Here is a 26,285-nt window from a genome sequence, read left to right as displayed (position 1 = left end):
TGTCCAAAAGCTGTACAGCAGGAGGGGTGTGTTCAAGAAAACCTGCAGGCGAGCAGGTTAGTTTTAGAGAGTCTGTTACTGTGGTAACTGACCCAAAGTTTCAATTAATTTTCTTATTGGAAAGGAAAAGTGTTTTATGAAAACAAATAAAGTTCCCAAGTAAGGAAGACTGATTTATACAGAGTTTGTCTCCCCTTCATTTAATGAAGCAGAAGATGTAAAACAACACACATCTTTGTCTTATGTGCAGTCTGTGCACACTTTCAGATTCTAGCCCAACCAATAGGGGGCAGAGGGTTTGGTAATCAGGTCCATCTGGCTTTCCATCTGTGTGCGTGTGTGTGTCCACTCACATAACTTTAGTTATATTCTGGTCTAATTTCCTTCAGATTTTCATAGTGTTCCGCTATGATACCAATGAACAATATGGATGAACTCATAGTGCTAATAAGGGTGGTCCTTGAGACCCATAAAAAGACAATTGTGTGGCACGCACTGTTCAAATGATGCAAACTAATGCAGCTGTCACACCAGGCTTTAGGTCTATCCAGGAGGTCTCATTCCTGCTCCTGGCACCCCCTTGTACTAAAAACATTACATCTATGTCACCTCCAAGCACATTTGATGAGAGTCTGTGTAATGAAAAGGCCCTTGATGAGTTACATTACGTGTGTTTAGCTAAACAGCAGTGCCACTGATGAATGGAGTCAGGAATGCAGAGCAGGAAAAGATGAAAAAGATGCCTAGCAGGGAGGCTTGCAACCTTCGGGTTTATTCAAACCACAATGATATCTTAGATATAATTAGAGTGCTTTTCCTGATAATCTTTTGTATATTATTACAGACAGTTACTAAAACAGCTGACAGATTAAAGCCTCATCACAAGTGTAACACAGTGGTGCAAAGTAGAAAGGAATTTTGTTTGAATAAAAACACTATCAAAACAGCTAGTAATTGGGTCAGTCACTGATGTCATCAGATTTTCACATCATGAAATGCTAGAATACCGGTACTTGTAATTCTAAGATGAAAGATGCATTGACAGTCACACAGATAATGAAATACAAGCACATTAGTTGCCCTTGACCATATGTAGAAAATTGTGAGAGCAGCACATAATAATCCTGCATATCTGAAATACTTTTCAGATTCTCAAAAAAAAAGAAGCATTAGACCACAAGGAAACCCTCTGCCTGCATGTTTTACATGTAAACATGCAAAGAATGTGCTGCACTACAGAGCCAAAAGATAATGGCAGATTGGGAGTGTTGTTTAATTATTTATCTTACATTGCACACAAACCTTTAAACTTTACATTTGACTGACATGATAAAAAAAGCTCTTTGTAAACTCACAAAGAACATGCATTTTGTTTTTTGTTCTTTTATCAGTGGTTGAAAACATGCAGAAAAGGGGCTTAGTTCTGTGTGGATAGCTCATTCATTACTAGATAAATACCATGGAGTAAAATGTGGATACAGATTAATGAGGTATTACACTTCTGCCAAGCATCAACGAGGAGGTCAGGTGCACAAATCAACTGTAAAGGTAACAATTCTGTGAAAGACTGGAGGCAGAGCAAAGACAGTACTCATAATACTTTTCCTTTCCTAAGCATGCTTGGCTGTTTTGAGGCACCCGAAATCTATGAGGCTGTGGTGATATTGAGCGTTGAATCAGGTCCACCACTTTTCCTCTTTTAGCATGGGATGCAACTTTACTTCTGAGTTTGGCAGTCTGTCTCTCCTTGGTCCCTGCAAAAAAAATCGTTTTATTACCAAGAGTTGTAGGCTGTCTGCATCTGCTGCTCTAAACTCACACGCACACAAACTTTCCACCCTGTTGGCTCATTTGTCTGAGGTGGACCTTGCTTCAGTGTGGTATGGAATTGATTAAGTCACAAACCCTGAGCCAAGAATGAGGTCGCTTTATCCATCATACCTCCATCCCATTGCCTATTACGGTAGTCCTCGACACCTATTGTTTCATGAGTTGGCAGTATGATAAAAGTCAAACTATTCATATCTTGTGGAAGCTAATATTACAGAAATTCAGTTTATTCACACTTTGCATGGATACTGCCAGGTAATTACAAGGTAATATCACAGAAGGTATGAATTTCTAAACTGTGAAATAATTTTATGTGCAGAGTGCAACAGGACATTTTGGTTACACGGTGTGATGCCATAATGACCAATGTGTATCATTATTGTATGGGATGGATGGAAGAATGGCTTGTAAATGCGCTATCAAAAAATATCAAAAACTTGAGGAAACATAAGAAAAACATGAGAGAATTTTTTCAGAGGTCGGACGTCTTGAACCACAAAATGTGGGGTGAACCACTAATTCATCAGTTTTATGCAACCCAAGAACATTTGTTTTATTTTTGAGTTTTGAATTCATGGCTAATTCATGATTCAATGATTCTTCGGGTAGGTAGATTGAGATAGATAAACCCTGGCATTGCCATCTTGGAACATCTCATCAGGGAAGAAAAGACCGAAGCAACCCAGATCACTGCCTCCAGAGACTTTTACAGTGGCTACTATGCATGACTGGTGCGTTCCACACACACAATGTCACACAGACTCATTGAATTGAAACAAAACAGCTGTAGCAAAACCACTTGTTTGTGAAAATAATTGAAAAGAAGGCTTTCATATGCTAGAGGGCATACCAATTGGACTGTGGTGCAATGGTAAAAAGGTCATGATGGTCTGATAACTTCAGATTTACCATAGTCTAGAGCCGGGCATGTCAGGGTATGAAGAAAAGTACATGGCACGGTGTACCCCTCATGCTTTGTGCCCACTGTACAAGCCTCCAGAGGTTATGATCTGGTGTTGCCTCAATTGTGCAGCTCTAGGCTCAGCAACATGTTTTGGTTATGAAATCAGATGGCTATCTAAATCTGCTGAATGATCAAGGATTTTCCCTTCCCTTATGGCATAGGCATATTTCATACTGTATGTCTATTTACCAGCATGTTTGATACTTTTGACTTTGTTCTCCTCCTTACCAACAACAACAATAGCACATTGCATTTCTCTACGTACCAAAAGCACTTTGCATTGAAAGGGACAAGCCTTACTGCTAGTACCACCAGCAACCACCAGTCAGCAGTATTATTTTCTTGGCCTGCTGATTCACTGTATGCACATATATTGTAATGTAAAAATTGGCAAAACCTTTAAGTCCCTATGTCAAACCTAAGCCATACCAGTCTGATTACCTTGCATGTAAATAAAGAACAAAATTGCAGTATTCTAGATTGCTACACTGAGGGGTAGATTTACTAACACTATTGCAGTTTGCGCTGCGTCTGCAAGTTCGATATTAGCGCACATTGTGCTTCCTCACTGTGCACAGTATTTATCAAGCCAGCAGCTCATCTGGTAACTAACCTTTCTCCGCCCTCTACCGCAATTTACGAGCATCCACAACTGAACGGCATACTTCAATCACAAGCGCAGTTGAATGAAGTTTGCTGATGACAACATTAAAACGAATCAAACATTTAGTGATCATGAAACATTAATCCAATACATAATAAGATGTCAACAAGCAGGGAGATAATGAAGAGCCGTTGTTCTACTCAAACTACTTGTGGTAGGCTATGGAAGATTGGTCAAATCTAGCAAGTAGGCAAGTTGAAGTGGATAACTATAGTAAAGTGAAAGTAAGACATTCAAAAGCCCAACGAAATTTAAGGTTGCTTTGGATAAAGTACAACGCAAAACTGGTGCTCTGAATCGCGATTTTGTTGTCCCTTGGGGATCAATAAACTATCTATCTATCTATCTATCTATGAGTAACACCTGCTTCTACCAGGCGGAAATACTTCACAGCAAAACAGACATGCGCTTTCATGGGCAGTTTTCGTAAACACAGGGGAATACCTAATTAGGCGCATTTTAAGCTTCTCCTTCTACATTTTAACACGACACTCCCACTTTCCCCGGACCCTCCTCTAAATGCATATGCATGACTCGGGAAAACGCAATTTGCCATTTTCAGCTCCTGCAACAGGCAGTTTGCGTTTCTGTAAATAGGCCTGTTTGTAAATAGCTCGCATCGGTTACGTCAGTCTTTGCGAACAATTAACGCCTGGAAACAGGTGGAAACGGCTTGATAAATCTAGCCCTAGGTGTCATAGTTTATTCAGTCCCAAGTTACAACAGTACAATTTTTCCCATCTGTAACTGCCACCCCAAACCCTATTGTCTAATGTTTGTTTCAGCATGTTATTACTGTCATGTTAAAGCTTTTGTCACCATTCCATTTCTACCATTGAAAAACTGGTCAATATGGTAGCTAATATTACAGTTTTTCTCAGTCGCTTTGGTGCTTTTTTCAGATCAGAATGAAAATTCTCATAACTATTAGTACAACCTCCACAACATTTAGTAATTTGTGCACATAATAGTAGCAATTTCTCCTTCCTCTGAACAAATTGCAAATGCTTTTGGACATGTATCAGTTGCTTTCATACAATTCTCTGCTGTTTTTTAACATTATCATTTGCTTATGTCATGTCAGTCAAAATTAACTATACTTACGGATGCTGAATAGTCGTTCCCAATAAAACTAATAGTCTTCATTTCATTGCTTGAGTCCTTACATACAAAATTGTTGAACTAGTTATCAAATTCTGTCACAATGCTGTAGAATTGCAAAGAGCATACAGTAAAAACGTACGTATTCAGTGTCTTGTACTCACTTACTCCCCTAATGTGTAACTTTACTGTAGTTTTCAAATGGCTGTACAAGTACTATATGCTGTCTTGAGCATGTTCAGATAGTGTCACCGAGTTCTGACCTTTTTTTGCATTGGAAAACACTGAGAGAACTGTCATAATGAAAACATGACAAAGCCATTTGACTATCTTGTTCATAAACGATGGTGTCAAGACTTCTCATTTTGATGACACTGACAGTTTCATTGACATAAATACTTGCTTTTGATGAATGGACTATCCATTTTGAGCAAGTGACGTGCTTTTGCAGGCTATCCACTAGGTTTTGCAGTTTGCACTAATTGTTTTGAGAAATGCACTAACTGCTGTGCAAATGTTAATAGTGATGTGAGAAAAGCACCAAAGCGACTGAGAAAAACTGTAACCACTTGAAAATGGCCGATCTTCATGAGACTTCATGAGCTCATTTATTATGCCACTTGTAGGCCTTTTCAGCAGAGAACCGGCTCCGTTCTGGTTCATGCTCCAGATGTCAAACTGTTTGGAGCAAAAATATAACAATTCTGAACCTGAAAAGTTGGTTCTGAGTGCCCATGTTATTCTCCAGTTCAGTTATGCACACAACACCCTCTCTTAATGACTAATGCTTGGTTCTGTTCTCAAAACTGGTGGAAATGTGAGCTGTTCCACTAGATAGAGGGTGGTGGTAGCGTAGTGATGAAGGAGGAAATATTGAAGTCACTCATTTTGGATAAGCGTCAGCGAAATAGATAGATAGATAGATAGAAAGATAGATAGATAGCACCAAGGTTCAAAATTGTTCTGAACTGAACCGGTTCAAGAACCAGTTCTCTGTTGGTTGAAACAAGTTACATACCACATGAGACAAATTGACCATAAGTGAGCGCTGTACTAAATATGCAATTACAACCACTGAGATGATTACCCTATATTGCTCATAGAAGCTATGCGCCAAATGTTAAGTAAATTAAAAGTAAGGTAGCACTATTTTGCATTTTTGTTCATTGTATTCTAATTTGCTGATGTGATACTGCGAGATCGATCTCAAGAATAATTTACTCTACAAAGTTCAAACTGTGACCCTGAATGTTTGTGTCCCTAAATATAAGAGGAGTGGTGGAAGAGTGAAAGGGTAATAGACAATATTTCTACCATATTAAAGACAAAAGGTAATGTTGACGTGTGAGTTTGTTTTTCTTTTCAGTGGTTGTGTCTTGGCTGGCCAGCCGCCATATCTACAACTTTCAGAGGTCTTATTAAGCAAACTTTAGCAGCTGTTCAACAGTCACTTCCAGAGGGCATACATTTAAGATAAACATCTGTTTACCATCTGTTGATAGAATTACTCCTGGGTTACTATGTGCCTCATTGAAATGATGGGAAAAGGGCAAAGTCCTTGAGAAACATGAGAGTATAGTTCTATGTCAAATCAGCCTAGAAAATCGGCACATTTCATTTTCCATTAGTCTTATTACCATTTTTGATGTGAGATGTGAGAAGAAGTTGTTAATGTCAATTATTACATGTCTCTTAATGCAGTAGAATGCTCCATTAACTTGAATGGGCCTTCCCAACTTTCAGAGGTCTGATAACTTTATATAATATTTGTTAATAGTTAACTAAATGTCTTTTTGACACTAATTAACAGTTATTTCTTACATAATTGAAATGTTAAATGTTTATTTACAAACTATAGGTTAATATAAAAGTGAATGACATGGCTCTTCACAAGGCAAGTAGAACGCTCCATTGACTTGAATGGGCTTTCCCAAAGTTCTACGGTAAAATATTTTCATGTAATTACAGCTGCAAACATATAATTACTGCTGTCAATGGCAACGGAGTTTGTGCTTCTACTTCAGGTATTTCATATCACTACGCAAGAACTGGAACTTCATTCAAAAGTGAAAGCAGACGGTTGATCAGCTGTGTTCTAAAGAATGTTTGAATCAAGTTCAACGTGTGTTGTTGCGAACTAGGCTATGTTTCTCAACAAATGCCACGATGAACAATAACAAATAGGCTAGGCTATGTAGGCTAAAGCAAGCGCGCCCTTCAGGGCAGAACAAGTATATATATATACTCTTTTGATACTCTTTTTCCCGTGAGGGAAATTTGGTCTCTGCATTTATCCCAATCCATGAATTAGTGAAACACACACAGCACACAGTGAGGTGAAGCACACACTAATCCCGGCGCAGTGAGCTGCCTGCAACAACAGCGGCGCTCGGGGAGCAGTAGGGGTTAGGTGCCTTGCTCAAGGGCACTTCAGCCGTGCCTACTGGTCGGGGTTCGAACCGGCAACCCTCCGGTTACAAGTCCGAAGTGCTAACCAATAGGCCACGTCGGCCCCTAAATTAAACTGTGCTTCTGCCTATCTCATTATGAACCACTCCTCATAGGACCCTTCCAATAAAGTTGGTTGCTTAATTAATATATTAGTAATAGCTATCAGTGTGGGGCCCCTTATAATAAAGTTGGTTAAGCTTAATTGATATATTAGTAATATAGTAATATACACAGACAGATTATAATATTATATCTACACAGATTAGTAATATACAGACAAAGCTAATGACATGAATGAACAATGTTGATACAGTAGCTAATGTCTCACAGTCTGAAAATCCTAGTAGGCCTACATGCAATACATAGTACAGGTCACATTCTCAAGCCAGTTGACAGACTGCTTCAAACTATGTCAAGACAAGATATTGTTCACACACATCCGTCTAATGCAGGCTATCTGCAGGTCAGTGTTTCAGGTTTTTCATGATTAGACATAGTTAGAGTTGAGGTCATACACACTTTTGGTAACATGATTATGTGGTCCAAGCTTTTCTGATTAGCTTTATGGAGAATTTATGGAATTTATGGTTTTATGGTCTTGTGGGGTGTATAAGGCACCCTACTGCCAGTGGTTGGTTGTGTGAGAGTTTGCGCACCTCTTCTTCCACTTCATCCTTATTGGATACCTTTGAGGTTGGCTGTCCTGTAATTGGTGACCCTCTGTCTAGTGTTTGACTGTACTTTTTGCCTTTGTAAGTACTATTTGGTTGCTGCTTGAATTTGGTGAAATTCAGGGGAGGTGGGTGTAACAGAGTTAGAAATGTAGTTTAGTGTTTGTATGGGATTTTCGTAATTAAGCAGCTTTATTGAGATTGGTGTTCTGGAGCCCCCGGAGAAACGGTATACTGCAGCTCTGCTGCGTTTTGTCCTTGTATTGTTGCCGTACCCGATCATAAGTGGTATGCTTTGCATTGGGTTGGTTGACTGTACAAAGCACTCCCTACTTTGTTATAGCCCATTCAACTACTTCTTTTTATTTTGCTTGTGCAGATGCTGTTTTATGTATGCCAGTGCCTGAAGGCATGTTTTGTTTTAACTTTTCCTAAAGGAATAAATGTGATAAGCCAGTTTTGGTCTCAGTCCCTTCACCATCTGACAAATAGTTAAGCTTAACCAACTTTATTATAAGGGTTCCCCATACTGATAGTTATACATTACTAATATATTAATTAAGCTTAACCAACTTTATTATAAGGTGCCCCATGCTTATAGCTATATACTACTAATATATTAATTAAGCTTAAACTTTATTGTAAGGGTCCTACGGGCAGTGGTTCATATTGGGATAGGCAGAAGCACAGTTGAATAACAATTAGTTAAATAATAATATGTAATTAACTTATCTATTAACATATAATTTGTAAATAAACATTTAAATGATGTAAGAAATAACTTAATTAGTACCAAAAAGACATTTAGTTAACTATTAACAAATATTAATACAATATTAGTTAATATATTTGATAAAACATTAACATCCATATTTTATGCAAAGAACTAATATTTAATTAATGATGAAAAAACTATTAACTTGTGCCAAATAGATATTTTAGTAACAATTAACAAATATTAACAAAGGGTTAGGTAATTACTAGTTTGCTATTTATTATGGCACCTTATTATGAAGTGTTACCCAGATAATTAACATTCTAGGCTAACTTGACTTTCACAAAAGGGAACTTGAGGAAAACTGCAAACAGGTACTGGTTAGAGCTTAGGTTATGGAACCGAAGGGTTGCCGGTTCGATCCCCGACCAGTAGGAAAAATGTGGGTGGGGGAAGTGGTTGAGCACTCTCCCATGCCCACATCCATAGCTGAAGTGCCCTTGAGCAAGGCACCTAACCCCTCACTGTTTCCCAAGCATTCTGTAGCAAGGCAGCTCACTGCTCGAGGGTAAGTGTGTGCTCTGTGTGTTCACTAATTCACAAATGGGATAAATTCAGAGACCAAATTCTTTATATACCCAAGTATACCTGATTTACGATTTACATTTCCCATAATTTTGGTCTGCTGAATACGAACATTTTGTGAATTTTGCATTTTAAGCTAGGTTTCTTTAGTATTTGTCTCTTTTAGGTGCCAGTGTCTATAAATAAATTGAATAAACTAATTGCCACCTTTCTACATACATATTTGAGTATTTAGAACAGAAGCTTATATTTCTCTAGATTTGATTAGCTAAATGGGCTTAGCCGGCTGGCGTAACTGCTGGAAATGCAATAGAAACTCTCTATAAAGAATGGAAACAGCTGATAATAGGTACTAACTAATGTACTTTCTGAAGCAAAAATGAGTGTCACCTAAGATCCTGAACTAATTTATTTTTTGCTTATCAAAACTCAGTCACTGAGAATGGGATTAATGAAAGTCCAAAATCCATTTTGTCAAAAAAACGCAAAAAAAAACCCCAGATTCTCTGAAACATAATTAAAAAGCTTTGTTTACATTTTTATAGTTGATTGAGTTGAACAACGCTGCTAATTTTACTCCTCTCTCTGTGATCATATAAAGCCCGCCCCATGCCGGATAAACAGGTAAGATGGCTCCTGGGATTTTTGCAATTTGGAAATCGGCTTCAATGGGGAAGTCTCCAGAATGATCTGCAGAGCAAATTCAAACAAGTTAATAGGGTTCCCCCAGGCTAAGAGAACATTGATTAAAGAAAAGAAAACAACAAAATCTCAACACTGTGGGGCATTTATTCACACATAAGATAGAACTGCAATAAATAAATGAATGAATCTGCAATTAACCATATTGTATAGACAAGTTTTATGGGTTACATTGTGTATCAGGTTTATATCTACTTCTTACACTCTAAAAAATGCTGGGTTATTTTTTCAACCCAAACGCTGGGTTGAGGCTGTTGGGTCGTTTGTTTGGTTGTTTTTACTCATATTGGGTCATTTCTGTAACCCAGCTTGCTGGGTTGATAGTTTATCACTGCTGGGTTGATAGTTTAGGGCTGTGCTCCCCCCTGTCCCCCACCTGACGTGGAGTACACTACCCAGCACCAGGGTGACTTCAACACAGCTGCATAGTTATTTGAAGGTTGAGAGAAAAAAAATCGGCAGGCAGGCATATTCTTTCAACCGTCCAGTCCAGCAGCTGTCAACATGCAATGGAAATCAGGTGATTTCGGAAGGTATGTATCTGCTTTTATTTATTTATTTTTATCCAGACGGATTTTAAAAGTCCACCCAGAGACATACCCTTCGTGATATCAAGGAATATTCTGCCTGCCATTTCGTTCAGCTTCAAGCAGGTTAGCAGGTGTCATTCATTCCAGCTAATATTAGCTACTGTTAATGTTAAATCTACACAAAGACAGACTCATAAAACATATTTCTGTATTCACTGGGTAGGAACTGCTGAACAGAAACAAAACAAACTTTTACAACGAACTACAATTAGCATACCAGCAGCTGGTAGGTAACGTTAGCAGACTTGGAAACTTTATGCTAATTAAATATGCTTCGTGGCTAACGTTTGTTAACTAGCTAACACAGTCGAAGTAGTCTCAGTCTTCACAACACACGTAACTTACGATAATAATCATGCCAAACAACATCTTATTAAATCATTCAGGGTAGCCTCATATTATAGCCATGTAACTTACTGGGTGGTTCTTGGTGGTAACATTAACTTGGATTCACTAAGAATGTGTTAACATAGCTAGCTAACGTTAGCACTGCTGACTGTCAGCCTAATGTTAGGCTAACGTTAATGGTAATGTTATCTGCTAGTGTTATCAAGCTCATCTGACATAAAAGCACGTTTTGTATTACCTACAACTCCATAATATAAGGTGGTCATGGTTTCCGAGTGTGTTGCACTAATAATTTGTCTCCTGGTGGATTTTTATGTCTGTCAACATCATTCACTGGTAATGGTTCATGCACGTCTTGATATAAAGTTTTGTAGGCTAACCGTGATTAAAATGCACTCTTCTTTTCTTTGATTGACAGGACTGACCCCCAAAACGGACTTTGGAATCTGCCTGCCTTCATGGAAGTATCACATGCATTTTATACTAGGCTATCTATTCAAAAATAAAGAAAACTATCAAATAAATAATTATGTTTAACTGTTTTATTTCATTGCATGGCTTTTGATGGACATTTAATATAGACTGTCTATATCAGGCCTAAAGCTGTTAACAGAAGGTGTGACTTTCAAGTAAGTAAATACAAACTTTGAGTTATTACAAGTTTGTACAAGCAGAGTATTTTAAAAATCAACCAGTAGTTTTGGGGGGATTTGGTTACATAACCCAAACGTTACGTAACTTTAACTAAACAGTTGTGTCAACATAACCCAACATATTGGTTAAATGTCAACCCAGTTGTTGGGTTAAATTTAGTAACCCAATTTGCTTGGTTAAGATAACCCAATGCTGTGTTGGACCACATTTTACTCAGCGGCTGGGTTGAAAACAACCCAGTTTGGGTTGTTTTCAACCCAGCATTTTTTAGAGTGTAAGTTGGGAAAATACTTGTTCTGAACATTGAAGGAGTATACACATTTTCTTGAATATTTAATCTTGCCAATTTATTATTAATACATTATTATTGTAATTTTCCATTTTAAAATCATTCACAAAGAATGTATTAGTCTATTTCATTAGTGCTTTTGTCCCCCAGTTGTTTTGAAAGTTGCTCCTTAAATTTGCAAAGTGCATAAGAAAATATTTGATCAGTAAGCATATCAAGCTCTTTCAAGTTTTGGATTACATTTAAATTTAGCATTAGCTTTTTATATGTGAAGTTTAATTATAATGGGGAAGCTGTGATACAAGTGGCAGCATCCGTATCACATTTCTGTTCAACCATCATATGAGACCCTGTCAAATTAGACCCAGATCCCAGGGATGTACTGTAGGGTTGAATGGCTCACAAGGCTCTTTGCAAACATATTCCGGTCTTACTCAAAACTACTCTGGTCCCCACAAAGGTGTACATTTGTTATCATCCAAAAGTTTATAGGCTGTTTTAGACAAGAGGATTCCTTTAAGACAACTTGAATGCTACAAAATTCTATTTAAAACATAACTAATGGCATGCTTTGGGAAGCTGTATATTCTCCAGAATAGACTATTAATAATTTTTGCTGATATCCCATTTTTATATAAAATGTATAATATTTCAACAATACAATTAAGATACTGTTTTCCACATATAATAATCATGAAATCCTGATCATGCCATCTTCAAACAATCAAAGTTATGTTGCAAAAAATGCAACAATTCTAACTTTTCTCTCTTAGAGTGGTTCATAAAAGGACAGCTGATAAGCAGATAATTCATCAGAAAAGGAGACTTGAATTTCTCAGGGTTCTGTGGAGTGGATATGAGTCATGTCTGTGGGCAAACATTTCTCAGGATCTGAAGCAATTTGAAAGGAAGTGGGATTTAGTGACCTTGTTGAAGCTATCACAGCAATCACTTCTCAGCAAATCTGAACTTAACCAAATCCCACAGGATTGTCATCTTCCCAGTGTTACTATGGGACTGGTCTCACACAATGTGTTATTACCAAACTCTTGTTGTGAAAATTGCAGTGGATTTTTTGGGGATGATATCATATTTCCCCCAAAAACACCACTCATGCACATGCGCACGCACACCCTCAGAAACTCATGCCATAATGATTAAACAGCTCAAACACACTAAGAGGACGTGGCTATAACATCACTATCATTTATTTATCATTAACACATTCAGTCATATTGCATGAATACGCAAAGAATTTATAGTGGTTGATTCCTCTCAATTTAAACCAAACTATATAACACTTAAGTAAAATAGTTAGATATGAACTTGTCTCCCCATGCTGGCCTCCTTGCACTGACTCCAAGTGAAATTCATTGAAAATCCTTTCATGCATGCTTCCCCCCGACACCATTCTGAATGGCTTGGCTCCAAGGACTCAATTGTCACCTTATGTCCAAGAAGAAATTGTTTACTACAATGTGGATGACAATTTTCAGAGGGCTAAAAATGATTACAAATCCACATGTTCTTTAAAGAAGACAGCAACTATCATGGGATCTGAATTGATGCACACGCTCTTCGCACAGGGAGCAGGCACAGGTTCTGCCACCCACTTTGCCCCATCCTGTGGATTGTGTGCAGTACCCTGAGCCCTGCCCTAGCACACAATTTCCCCGTCTGCTGCTCAACGCATGCTTCATGGCCCTTTAATTACTTCCCTTGCTCCTCTGGGACACACCATAGTGCTTTCCCAGACCACCCTTTCCATTCACAATAGATTGTTTACTGGGACGAAAACTAATGAAGATGGGCTATAGGATGAGCAGAGAGACTTAGAACAAGTCATTAGGAAGAAAGAAACTGAAGAATCAGGAAACAGCTTTTGTCACTCAATAGAACAAATATAAATGGCAAGAAATTAAAAATATTTCTTAAAAATAGAAAAAAAACAGTCTTTGAAAATTAAATTCCCTCTTCAAACCCACTGGATCATCTATGTTATATAAAATATCCATTAACGAGCTTAAGTAACTTTTTTTGTGAGCTTATTAAGCTTTTATGCTTTTATTTGAAGTGATTACATGTGTGTTATTTGAAAGCTCATGGAAGGCAATGTACTGGGTTATCTAAACATCAGTGGTTATCTAAACACCATAATAAGGCATGGGATGTCCTGTGTGCGTGTTTGTGTGTGCGTGTCTATGTCTCTAGTATGCCAGTTTAGAGGCAGAGTCAACCTTCAACTATTCTACTGAAGCGTGACCAGGAAAGAGCCATGGGAAAGCCAATTGGTGGAAACCCTGTAATCAAAGCGTCTGAATTTTAATTTAAAAACCAGTCCTGTCAACATGGCATGTCCCACCTTGGTCCAGTCACTCAATCCACCATACATTGATTTAATAACTGATGTCAGGTCAGAGATGGTTTTTATCAGCTAGAATTCTGTTACTAGAATACTGTCAAGTCCCATTTAATTGGAAATGACAATAAGTGAAATCAGAGTAATACGCATGATTAAGTAAGAGGAGCAAGCTGAGACAAACCGAGGAGATGCAGGAATTAAGTGGGAAACATTATGTTCTTTCCAGGATCACTGGGAAAGTATTTACAAGTGTGCAACAAAGAAAGAAGCAAGGCTATAAATGAAGTCAACTGTCTTGATTCAGTTAGGTGGATAGTTTCATTAGCAAGCGTTTCCAGTACATCGGTGAGAGTCCTGCACTGTATCAACTTTGCCACTCTAGGTAAAGAGATTAGGCATGCAAGCAGTGCAGGAAAACCTCAGGGGTGTTAGGGGCCATTAGCGCATTTATTCAGGATTAAGGGTGTGAGGTTTACACACTCACAGGTCTTTACAAACCGATTTCCATTATACATACAACAGATCAGACCTGTCAAAGAAACTGACCCTGTATATGGTAACATACAGTCTTCTAAGAAATAGCCTCGCAGTGTTTATGTAAAAATGCACAATCAAAAAATAGTACAGTATTGATGCACTGATAAATAAAATTCTGAACGAATGATTAGTACCAGAGACTTTCTAATGTGGAGACACAGCACTCAAAAAATACTCCATAGAAATGCATGGGGCTAGTTTGTCACGCCAATGCGTCGTGAAGTGCCGTGAAGCCTTGCGCACGCGCATTTTTGCCGAAATGGATGCCCGACGAGTGCCCAAAAAGCGTCAAATGGCCGCCGAGTGGAGGGACTTGCCTAAAAGGACTTTGTTACTTAACAGTTTGAAGTGAAGTCATATAGCCTAAATAACAATAATAATAATAAAAATACCAATATTAGTAATAGACTAAATACAATTTGGGAGAAGTTTAGCTTGAAAAAGCTATATATCTATGTCAATTGGTAGAAACCAAAATTTGAAATTTGCATAAAATCTTCTTTGAAGATTTATTAACTCACTATTTGCTTTTGGTGTCATGCAACTAAGGTTGGTGGTTTAAACTCCTATATTTTATCACGTTTTGAACCCACAGCTTACAATTCTTCCCTACATTAGGAGAATTCCCACATTTTAATTTGCATAATACAGTGGATGGAAACGTGCACTGATTACCATTTTCTTTAGCCAAATTGCTTGAGAAGTGTATGGCGTTATTTAGCTGACTTATGCCGCCTTCATGCCACATCGGATATTCGGAAATTCGGACCTCCTATAGAGGAAAAATTACTTGAATGCAAAGTCGGGTCAGATTAATAGTATATAGCCTAACTGAACTAAACATCAATAGCACCTGTTATTGTGAAGCAGAAGCACCTGGTGCACTTGAACTCGCCATATCGATTGATGGGTGTCTGGTTGAGCCTTAATCCATGACGTGTTTCAGGTTGGGAAAATACACGGAGAGCGAGGAGAAGTTTCAAAGTGAGAGCGAGCAGGAGACAGCCCTGGTGAGTGGCAGATGTGAACGTCATTTCTGTGCTCTCAATCATAATTGTTACACTTGTGATAACAGTTTTATTCACCACAAGATTATTTTTCACCCCTGTTTCTATATTTACACTGACGATTCCTGTATCTGCGCTTGTTTTCATTATTTATGCGTTTGCATAATTAAGTCAGCTAAATAACGCCATACAAGTGGTGGTACGGCGGACGGGTACAATTTGAGTGGCGGTACGGCGGGTGGGTACGATTTGAGTGGTAATACGGCGGACAGGTATGATTTGAGTATGATTGGCCGGTACGATTTGAGTGGTGATACGGCGGGCCGGTACAATTTGAGTGGCGGTATGGCAGGTGGGTACAATTTGAGTGGCGGTACAGTGGGCCGGTACGATTTGAGTGGCGGTACAGCGGGCGGGCGCAGTCCCGACATTCGTGATGCTTGCGTGCACAAATTGAGAACACGCCAGCCTGCCTCCAAGATAGCTTTTGAGGTGGCGGTGAGGCACTTCAGTTTTGAGTTGTCTTTCAGATGACAGACGAGGTGGGAGAGTGCAGGGCAGAGAACGGAGACCGCTTCCCATCTGAAAAGCCCTTTAGGCAACATAGGAAGGAAAGGAATAGCAATGTTGTCAATGCAGGAGCTGGCTGGACTCTGGTTCAGTGTGTGCTAGTAGATGTGAGGAATAAGTAAAACAGTGCCTAGGCCCTTGGGCCTGGGTTGTCCTGATCCAGGCAGTGGGGAGGAGTCTGAGGGGAAGTCACTGTAAACACAGTTTTCAAAAACCTATTTGAGGTGCTGAAATTGACCATGCTGTCCACTAGCACTGGAAAGTACTGAAAGCGAGAGATTATAGGGCCAATTCATCGGAAATGGGCTGGAGATAGCTGAGAGTGGTTTACTGTAAGATGGCTTTGCTTCAAGATCTGTGAACAAACAATTTTAGTACATCATCATTGACTGCTGGTTTGAGCCCCATGAAAAATCAATATCAAGCTCTCCTCAATACCTGATTCCAAACACTCAGGGCCCTATCTTATACTTGACACATCACCGTGCCAGGCGAAACGGAACTTTCTTTGATAGTTTGTGGCCAACATAGTTATCATTATCCCGCCATGCCCACACGTTGTCTAAATAAAGAGGTCTAGATAGCAAATGAACTTGCGCGCCGTAGGCGTGTCATTGAAAAAACAAGGTTGAAAGTGAACTGTGAAATATTTCACTGTTATTTTGAGAGCACACTGTCAAGATGTCTAGCTTGTGATCTGCCTAGTGGTGAGATCTAAGCAACAAATCTCTGGCAACACAATGTGCTGTGCTGGTGTGCTTGGATGAATGTCCTTGGGATTTTTAATCAGTCATTTGAATGTTATTGTCGTAAAGAACTCCAAGACACACAGCAGATTAATGCATTAGTGATTTGATTTGCCAGTGGAGCTCGATGAACAGTAGGGTAACACACCCTTTTGGATTCATTGAAGACCAGACACTGCATTATGGATCATCTGTAAGGGTTTCACCATATAGGCTGGCAGGACATTAGTTGAGGGGCAAGATTGGGTAGCATATTGAGTTAGGTATAGGTCAGTTCTTATATTGAATAGTGCAAAGCAGCACAACTGGGTAACCAAGGCAACATCGTCAGAGAAGGTCAGTTGGTCATTAATCATAAAAATTAAGTTTCTTGCAATCTTGGTAGGAGCAAGTGATAGGCAATCAATGTTGATGTTGATGTATAGTTTGTTTGATTGGGAGGATCAGCAGTTCAGTCTTTGTGAGGTACAGCTGACGGAGGTGTTCCTTCATGCATATGGATATAATCTGAGAGACATTCAGAGATGTGATGCCCAGGTTTGAGAGTATGGAAAGAAGGATGCCGTGGTTGGATAAGTCGAGTAGGATGAGTATCGAGGACTGAGCTGTTGCTCTGGCTTCTTTTAAGGCTTCAGTCACAGATAACAGAGCCGTTTCAGTTGAGTGACTGTTGTTGAAGTCAGATTGTTTTGGAGGTTATTCGGTGAGAGGAATTCAGAGACCTGTTTCGAGACCGCCCTTTCGATAGCTTTGGATAGGAAGAGAAGACAACAACTTCAACAACTTGACCCTGAATGTCAGCAAAAAAAAGGAAATGGTGGTGGACAGGACACAGCAGAGTGGTTACAATCAGTGGGCAGCCTGTGGAGAGTGTTGAAAGTTTTAAATACCTCGGTTTGCACATCACTGAGGACCTCACATGGACCAATAACATCCAGTACATTCTAAAGAAATTCAGGCAAAGGCTGAATTTCCGCAGCTGACGTAGGAAGTACAAAGTGTCAACATCCATTTTGAAGGCTGTCTACTCTTCAGCAGTGGAGAGTTCTCTGTTCACATGGCTAAACCAGAAAGGTTTCTTCTCTCAAGCCATTTGCATCCTGAACACATAAAACTCTTTAAAATACATTGGACTTACCATACTGCACTTACACATACTGCTCTTTTTTACCCCCCAACCCCCTTCTGTAAATCTATTTATTAAATTCTTCTAAATCAGTGTTTCATATGATTTAAACTGGCATAGCTTACATAGGCAGAGTTGCAGAACTGTTTGGATTTACATACAAGTTGGTTCAATGTGGCAAACAACTCATCTATATTATATTTTACCACGTCTGCTTGCGGACCACTTGGGATAGCTCGCGGACCACCAGTGGTCCCTGGACCACACTTTGAGAAACACTGTTCTAAATCTTTCTTCTTTATCCTTATAAATAGTTAGAGATACCTCAGGACACCTCTGCACAGGCAAGTTGAGCAGCTAAATGCCATTTCACGTCATGTTTTAAAAAGTATCTCCATGTAGGATGTACGATGGTAGTGTAGTGGTTAAGGAGCTGGGCTAGCATGCAGTAACCTGAAAAGTTGAGGGTTCAATTCCTGGCTTCCACTGTTGTGCCCTTGAGCTTGGGCGATCATTGGCTAGTTTGGATTTTAGACATTCTCTCTGCAGCTCTGAGATTGGTGCACAGCAATAGGAGGGTATCATTTAACAAGGGTGAGGTTGGATTGAGCATGTCTGGTGGATAGAGGACACAGGCTATCCAGATCATAGCTCAGCGTGAAGCAGAGTGACTCTGTGGCCTCATCTAGAGAAGAGTATGTACTAGTAGGTAGAGGTAGAGCAGAGACAACAACTGAGGAGAAATTAGTTGGAGACAGGTTTCGGGTCTTGCAGCAGAATGAGACGATAGACACACATTGTAGTAGATTAAATACTGGTGTGATAGGTGGAGGCGTGAGTCGTGACCGTATCTAGGGTATCTATGGCACCGTTTTGAGCATGAATGAGATCATGTTCTTTGCCAGCTTTGTCAGTAAGAGGACTGGAACCTGTTTTAGGTTAAAGGAGTATATCAAGGACATGAGCTGAACTTGGACTTCAGAATTACCCATCAACAGGATGTAAGATATGAAAACCATCCAAACAAGGTGAATTTAACTAAATCCTGTTTCCAGGAAATATGTCACTCTCCTTTAACATCGATATTTCCTCCCTTTTCAGATTGCCTGCATAATACTACCCTGGTAACACCCAGATCTTCACAATTGTACAATTGGGAGTGGGTTTGGAAAAGTTCATTCACTTACGACTTCCAGCAGGGGCATAACTAGCAGAGTAAATCCCAAATTTGTCCGAAAGTTCATATGGGTATTCCCAGGCTAGCACAGTGAGGTGAAGCACACACTTATCCCGGCGCAGTGAGCTGCCTGCAACAACAGCGGCCCTCAGGGAGCAGTGAGGGGTTAGGTGCCTAGCTCAAGGGCACTTCAGCCATGCCTACTGGTCAGGGTTCAAACCGACAACCCTCCGGTTACAAGTCCGAAGCGCTAACCAGTAAGCCACGGCTGCCCTAAATAGACGCCTGTCTTGTTTAAACGCCTGGTGTGGCTACAGGTTTGGGTTAAAGGCCGGTCTCAAATAGAGGCCTGGTCTGTTTTATAGTTTTGGGTTGTATTTAATCTTCTAAAACCCGTCAGATTGTCTGTTTAAGCCAGTATGGTGCACTCACATACTAACGTTATGATTAGATGGCATTAAAAGACTGCGGTGGGGAAAAGCTAGAGTTCCAAATTGTATAACTTTTTTCGTTCAATTTCGTTTTTTCGTTCAATTCATCCCTTTTTTTTCAAATTTGCGGATAGGCCTATGGTAGCTTGTTTTTATGCTGGCAACAAAACAAAAGGGTTCACAAATGTTATTCTTTATTCTAAATGTGTACCGCCATGGCGATAAAGAGAAAGAAGTAGGATGATTTGAAATGTAATCTGACTGTTGTCAAATTTGCCAAATAAAATACGGGAGAAACAATATGGTTCATGCTCTCTAATGCTGTTTCATTCGTGCTGAAAAGGAGGGAGAATAAAACATTATGCACGTTCCATTTTTGCATAAATAATTCCTGAACGGTTTTGGTCAAGGCTGAAAATGCAACTGTATTTGACAGAGAACAGATATAGGTTGCTAGTGACAAAATATGAGCTTTCAGTGTGATACGATCTTTTTGTAAATTACGTTTGATCAAAACATGTTTCATGTTCTGGCTATCCCCGCTATTTGGATCTTATCTCACTCAATGAACAACATCTAACACTAAATGAATGATGATCCGTAATTGTCATCGGATAGCCTAGTCATATGGGTAGACATTCAGTGTGTTTGAAATAATTAATTCAATAATATTTTCCATCTTTGCAGAGGAAAAGTTTTGTGTAAAGGGAATTAAAGACCTGTCTCATATAGACGCCTGTCTCTAATACTAGCCAGTGCAGTTTGGCGATTTGGGAAAATAAAAGCCTGGGCTATTATTTGGAGTTTACGGTACAAATGTATAGAAATAAGCAGATATTCATACAAATAACAATAAATAACAACAAGAACAAAATAAACAAACTACATGTAAGATGAAAGATGCACTGTAGAGTGTGTGTGTGTGTGTGTGTGTGTCACCACCCTAAATAAATAAACAAACAGTTAATTTGCACACATATCTCAATTTTCACAAATAAAAATCATGCTATTTTATTGTGCTTTTCATGTATCAATTGTTTTTATTAAGTAAAAATAAATATGTAATACACCTGTGGTTTGATTGAAATTACCTGTAGGCTTAAGTCATAATTAAAAAATGATTTATGAACATTAATTGAAATTGCTTATCTGTTTCTCTAAATGAACTCTTAATAGTAACTGCAGAGGTAAGTGAGGAAACAGTAATTCCAATCCTGACGACTAAATTTAGTTCTGACTCTTACCCTCACTTGCACTGCTGATTAATGGCATTTGTGGGAAAGATTCTGGGTCTTGAAAAAAGATGTTGGAGTTGGATTTCTTCTTCAAAGCCTGGATTTTCTTTCTTTTGTTTAGTCTTTCTATTTATTTTAGAGGATTTGTCACGCCGACTGTATTAGTTTATTTAGATTAACTAAATCCTGTTTCCAGGAAATATGTCACTCTCCTTTAACATCGAGATTTCCTCCCTTTTCAGATTTATGCAATACAGGAAACATAATTCATAAGACAATTTGGTGCAAAACATTACAGTTCTCTAGTTCTCTCTATATGTGTGTATCTGTGTGTTTATGTGTTAGCTTGGTTCTAAAACAAAATTACATTTGTTCTAAATCTATATTTAGAAATACAGGAGCAAATATGTCCTCTGTTGGCATCACACAATACACAGACTAATACACACACACACACACACACACACACACACACACACACACCGACACAAGCCTGGGAGGAGAGCATTGAGTTCTGCTGACCTGTTTCCTGTGGAACTTTCAGTGGAAAGGACAGGTGATAAGTTGTTTTTGAAACCTAATAATAGCTGTGGAAATGCTTAACTTGATTGTGTCTGGTGGTGCGCCATAATATCAGACGCTCAAAACTAATTATTTACAAGCTGTTGCCTTTTTTTTTTTTTTTTTATATAATTTAAAACCATAATAATTATGATGATAAACAATGTGTTGTAAAGAATCTGCTACATATAATAATACTAATATTAATAGTATTATTAATAATAATCCTAATAATAATAACCACAATTATATAATAATCTATTATCTATTACATGCAGGCAACGCAAGGTTAATAAATCATATTACTATCTGAAACATTTAGAAAAAATTACCCTTTCTGAGGAGCTGAAAATGAAAGAGAATAATACCCACCCTTCATCAAGTCAGCTGCTTTGTGAAGTGTTTTTCTCCAGTTAATTAGATTAGTTTGAGGCAATCAATAGAAAAGTAGGAAAAGCAACCCTTCAGGTTGTATAATGAAAAATCCCCCCTCACTTTTTAAATGATTTTCTTATTGATTTGCTCTGCCTTTTTTCTGTGTCAGTCATGCTTTTCCCTCTCTCTGACTGAGTTATCATTTGCTAAAATCTCATTCTAAAAAAAAGCAATGAAAGCTAGTAGAAAGGGTGAAGAAAGAAGACTGGAAATATAATTAGGTTGCATGGGAGGACTGATTAGCCTGTGTACTCTGCCAACAGGACAAGGAAGGTGGTTTGAATGGCTGTTAATGGTTTTAACACACTTTACACATTATGCTGGCTGTCATATGCAAAATAGTGAACCTATAAAACGGATGGAAATATGTGATACAGACATGCAAAGAACCATCAAATATTATTCCATCCTTGATTAATTCAATATTGTTACTTAGTATTTTATCAGTTGTAATACTGATTTATTGCTTAAAAACACTAAGCTTAAGAAAATACCATATGATGATTGATTTTGGCAGTAACCAACCTCTTTCTAAAATGGGACCGTCAAACAGAAAAACAATCCTAATCCACAGAAGGCTACTTATGATTCCGACTGTTATGATATGTCATCTTATCTGTGTAAAATGCTTTGACAAATGACTGCTGTAGGACTTTGTGAGTCTGTTCTGCTTACAAAGGAGAAAAATATTAATTCACAAAACAATTGGGAAACAAAGGGCTACATGGCACTGTCCCAGCTGGGCTCATGCACATCATTTATAGGATAGCTGTTTACATTTTGCTTTGTTACTAACCTAGTGCAAGGCCTCATATGGCAAATCTCAGTGGGAATTACAAACTTCTCTACCAGTGCATTTAATACATTCAAAGTGCATATATTTCAATATTTCTTATCATTTGGTTCAGTGAACTATGCATTTATTTCTCTTCCATTTTGCCTTTTCCCAACTCCCCCTATACCCTGCTTCTTGCTTCCAACTATTCAAATTACTCAAACTACTATCTTCACTGATTATCTTCCGCTAATACAGACGAAAAGATTAAAAGTAAAATGTTCTCAGCATATGGCATGACCGGTCTTCTGATTGAACCTGTATCTCTTTACTCTGGAATATGCAGGCATCGCTATTCATCACTGTTCATGTGCATACTGAGTTGTCAAATCTAAAAAAGTAGAGGTTTATTCCCTCGTACCAAATTCTAAAAATATTTTTTTAGATTGGGTTTATTATTTAAATTATACCTTACATTATGGTATACAGGACTCTGTACATAAATATCAATTGCATTAGTGTAGTGGGTATGACAGTGCATCATGTTATTGCTGTTGTTTTCTGTGGTGAATACCCAAATGGTAGAACCTACCTTACAAACTGCTGTTGTTGGTGCGTGAGGTATGTGATAGCACAAAACTTTCTGTGCACTGTTGACTGCTGGAGGACAGGGAGCGGCGAGGGGATCGCTGGAAGCGGTTCCGCCGGCTGAAGTAGCTACCTGTGGTCCAGGTCCTCTGACGCTTATGCAGATAGTCTTTATAGTTCTTGGTGAGCAATGTGTAAAGGAAAGGGTTGATGCAGCTGTTGCTATATGTCAGGCAGGTGGTCAGATAATTGATGATGCGCTTGATTTTGGTTGAAAGTCTCATGGTTTGGTAGAACTGGCCCAGAAGCTGCCAGATCCAGAAGGGAAGGAAGCAAGCCCAGAAGAGCAAGACAATGGTGAAGATTAGATAGAGCACCTTCTGATTGGGGAGCTTCTTGGTCTGCTTGAAGGTCTCTGTCTGGGAGATCCAGTATGTGCGAGCAAGTCGAATGTACAGGTAGCCAATAATCATCCCGGGAGCCACTATGCTGGTGCAAAACAGGAAGGAGATGTAGATCTTGTAGGAGAGTTCATCCAATGTAGGCTGACACATGTGTTTGTTGCCTACTGCCTTGAGCTCGATTCCAATTATCATTGGTAGGGTGAGTACAAGAGAGGCAACCCACACAAGCATTGCAATAGCCTTGCGGTAACTCTTGGAACGTTTGACTGTGTCAAAGGGCTTGAGCACAGCAAAGTAACGCTCGGTGCTCATGACAGTCAAGGTGAAGATGCTTGCATGCATAGTGAGGAAATCCATACTTATGAGGATCCGGCAGCCTACATCCCCAAAATACCACCCCTGCAGAAAGTGTGTACACACCACAAAAGGGATGGTAAGCAGGTAGAGTAGATCTGCCAGCGCAAGGTTGATGATGTAGATGTACATCGAAGCTGCTGAGCGCATCGAATGGCACATAACCACCAGGGTATAGATGTTACCTGACACACCAACTAGACACATGAAGGAGAGGACAGTGCCTATGGTGAAGGTTGCTGCTGAATCCTGGGATGAAGTATTCAGAGGTGGGTCAGTAGTATTAGAAATTGGCTCTGCCAGCCCCACCATAGGTTCAATGGAAACAGTGGACATGTCTGTGCAAAAATATATAAATGAGAAACCAACAATTAACACAGCAAACCAAAGAAGTAGTTTGTATTAGTAATAACAATCAACAATCAGGAAGAGATAGATAGTCAGGATGACTTGGGCCAAATACATTAGACATTACATTTATATTTTATTCTGAATAATAATGATGTCTAATGCCCTTTAGGGAGGAAAAATACCTTGCCCACATTTTTCAAGACAGTATATAATACAGTTGAAATAGAAAACAGATGCAATTTCTCTGAATATTTGCCAAAAAAGAGAATGGACAAAATAGGGCATGCATGAAATGGGTAGTCACTGTTACACAATAGGTGTGTAGAAATATATGCTGAGATTTCAGTGTCTTCCTGTCCAAAGGTCATGTAAAGCTGTGTGTTGTCTGCACATAACAATAAAGAAAGTTGTGATTGGACATAAGTGGACAATACTGTCCATCAGTCCAATCATCAAACCTTAAGGTACTGCAGTGGTATTAATCATGACAATTCATCTGATGCCATTATCACACAAATAGAACGAAAATCTATTTTCTGGCAGATATTGAAGGAGTTATTGTTATTGTAAACAGATCAACTCATCTGCAAACATTTAATAATTCTACATATGTTTCCTTTACAACAAAGGAAGCAAGACAAATTTCTGTGCCTGATGTTATCAGAAATCTTCAAATCTTAAATACTCTTGCCCACATCTGAGAATCGGCACAAGTTCCTTCATAAAAAGGGAACGAAAACTTATGTGACATGTATATTTGATTAATTGTGTTTACATGTTGACAGTGTGCACATATTTGAAATCAGGATGAATTTAAAGATTTTAAGATTTTAAGCTCAAAGAGGCCGCAGTTGACTGTTACTGTATTTCACATGTACGGACACTGTTCTGTTACAAACATCAAAGGGCTTGTTATGGACAATGCAAAGCTTAGCTGTAGAAGCTCATTCACACATACTACATTACACCACTTGAAATAGTGACACAACCTGATGCTGGATATATCTTTTATATTTTTATTTATATTTTGCTCAGTATGGTCTAAAAAGGAAACACACCAGTTGGCCTGTTATGGACATTTCAAATAGTTTCATTTCTTATGCACATTTTTTTTAATTGATTCTGCAGATGTGCAAGTGAGTCTCACAAATAAATGTGCTAGTTTGATCTTACAAGGCCCTTACACAGGCAGCACAAACAAGCCATCATTGTGAACAGTAAAATATTCACCTTTAAAAGAAAGGCACATCATTTAGGCATGCAATGCCCTGTGGTTTTTGGTTTGGGCTTTTGGGTATTGATTTCATGCTTTCCCCAAAATACACACGGCAGAGGAAAATGATGAAGGGCAGGTAGAACTAATGAGACTGAATCACTTTTCTCAGGTCTATAAAGGGCTGTTTTAGTATTAATACAATTTTTCATAACATGTTGTCTTAGCCAAAAGACAGCACACTTAGATTAAAGGTGAAGGTTTTTCAACAGTGTGGACAAACTTGATGAGAATTCACTCATCTTCACTCATCAAACTTGAGAGAATTTACTACCTGAATCTAATGGTGTTGCCTCCTCTGCTCTGATAGAGAAGGATAGGTTATAAAAGAAGGCAGCAGCGGCTTGTTAGAGAGGAAAATATCCTACCTTGATTTTGTACCCACGGACTGGGGCATTTACAGAATGAATGAGAATGAAATGCTCACTATCATTTCTATAATCCCTCAGAAGTTCATCTATAGAGTAGGTATTGCATATCCAGCACAGTCAGTGATAAAAGGCATCTTGAGCTCCAGAATCCAAATGCTGCAAAAAATCTCCCTTTTGAATTTGTGTTGTCTTCTATCTTCAACATGGATTTGCCAGAATAAAGGTACAGGACAGCCTTAGATATGATTCTGCATTGTAGATAGCAAGTATTTTCCATTCAGTATAAAAACCTTCCAATTAAGTCTTGATGAAAGGGTCTCTGTGTAATAGATACCTATAAAAAATGAACATTTGCTGAGGAATTTACTAACATCCTGTCAACTACAAGCTACTCTCACTAACAGCTGGGTTTGGGAAA

General features: G+C 38.7%; 1 protein-coding gene across 1 annotated transcript; it reads right to left on the bottom strand.

The window, feature by feature from the left end:
- Positions 1–225: 225 nt before the first annotated feature.
- Positions 226–26,285, bottom strand: uts2r (urotensin 2 receptor). Its single transcript, XM_076299053.1, has 3 exons — positions 25,865–26,285; positions 23,119–24,210; positions 226–1,754 (listed from the first exon to the last, which is right to left on the bottom strand). Exon 2 carries the CDS (start codon positions 24,206–24,208, stop codon positions 23,120–23,122), a length of 1,089 nt encoding a protein of 362 aa, XP_076155168.1. The 5' UTR covers positions 24,209–24,210; positions 25,865–26,285; the 3' UTR covers positions 226–1,754; position 23,119.

This window comes from Alosa pseudoharengus, unplaced genomic scaffold (assembly GCF_046254945.1).
Source record: "Alosa pseudoharengus isolate Yale_2024_CS ecotype anadromous, Long Island Sound unplaced genomic scaffold, YU_APseudo_1.1 YU_APseudo_1.1_scf_21, whole genome shotgun sequence".
Classification (NCBI taxonomy): Eukaryota; Metazoa; Chordata; class Actinopteri; order Clupeiformes; family Clupeidae; genus Alosa; species Alosa pseudoharengus.
The sequence above is the reverse complement of the archived record's forward strand: the minus strand, read 5'-3'. Positions and strand labels throughout refer to the sequence as shown.

Bases quoted from the DNA above. Each gene is read 5' to 3' on its own strand.
- uts2r (XM_076299053.1), bottom strand. From the start codon at position 24,208: ATGTCCACTGTTTCCATTGAACCTATGGTGGGGCTGGCAGAGCCAATT.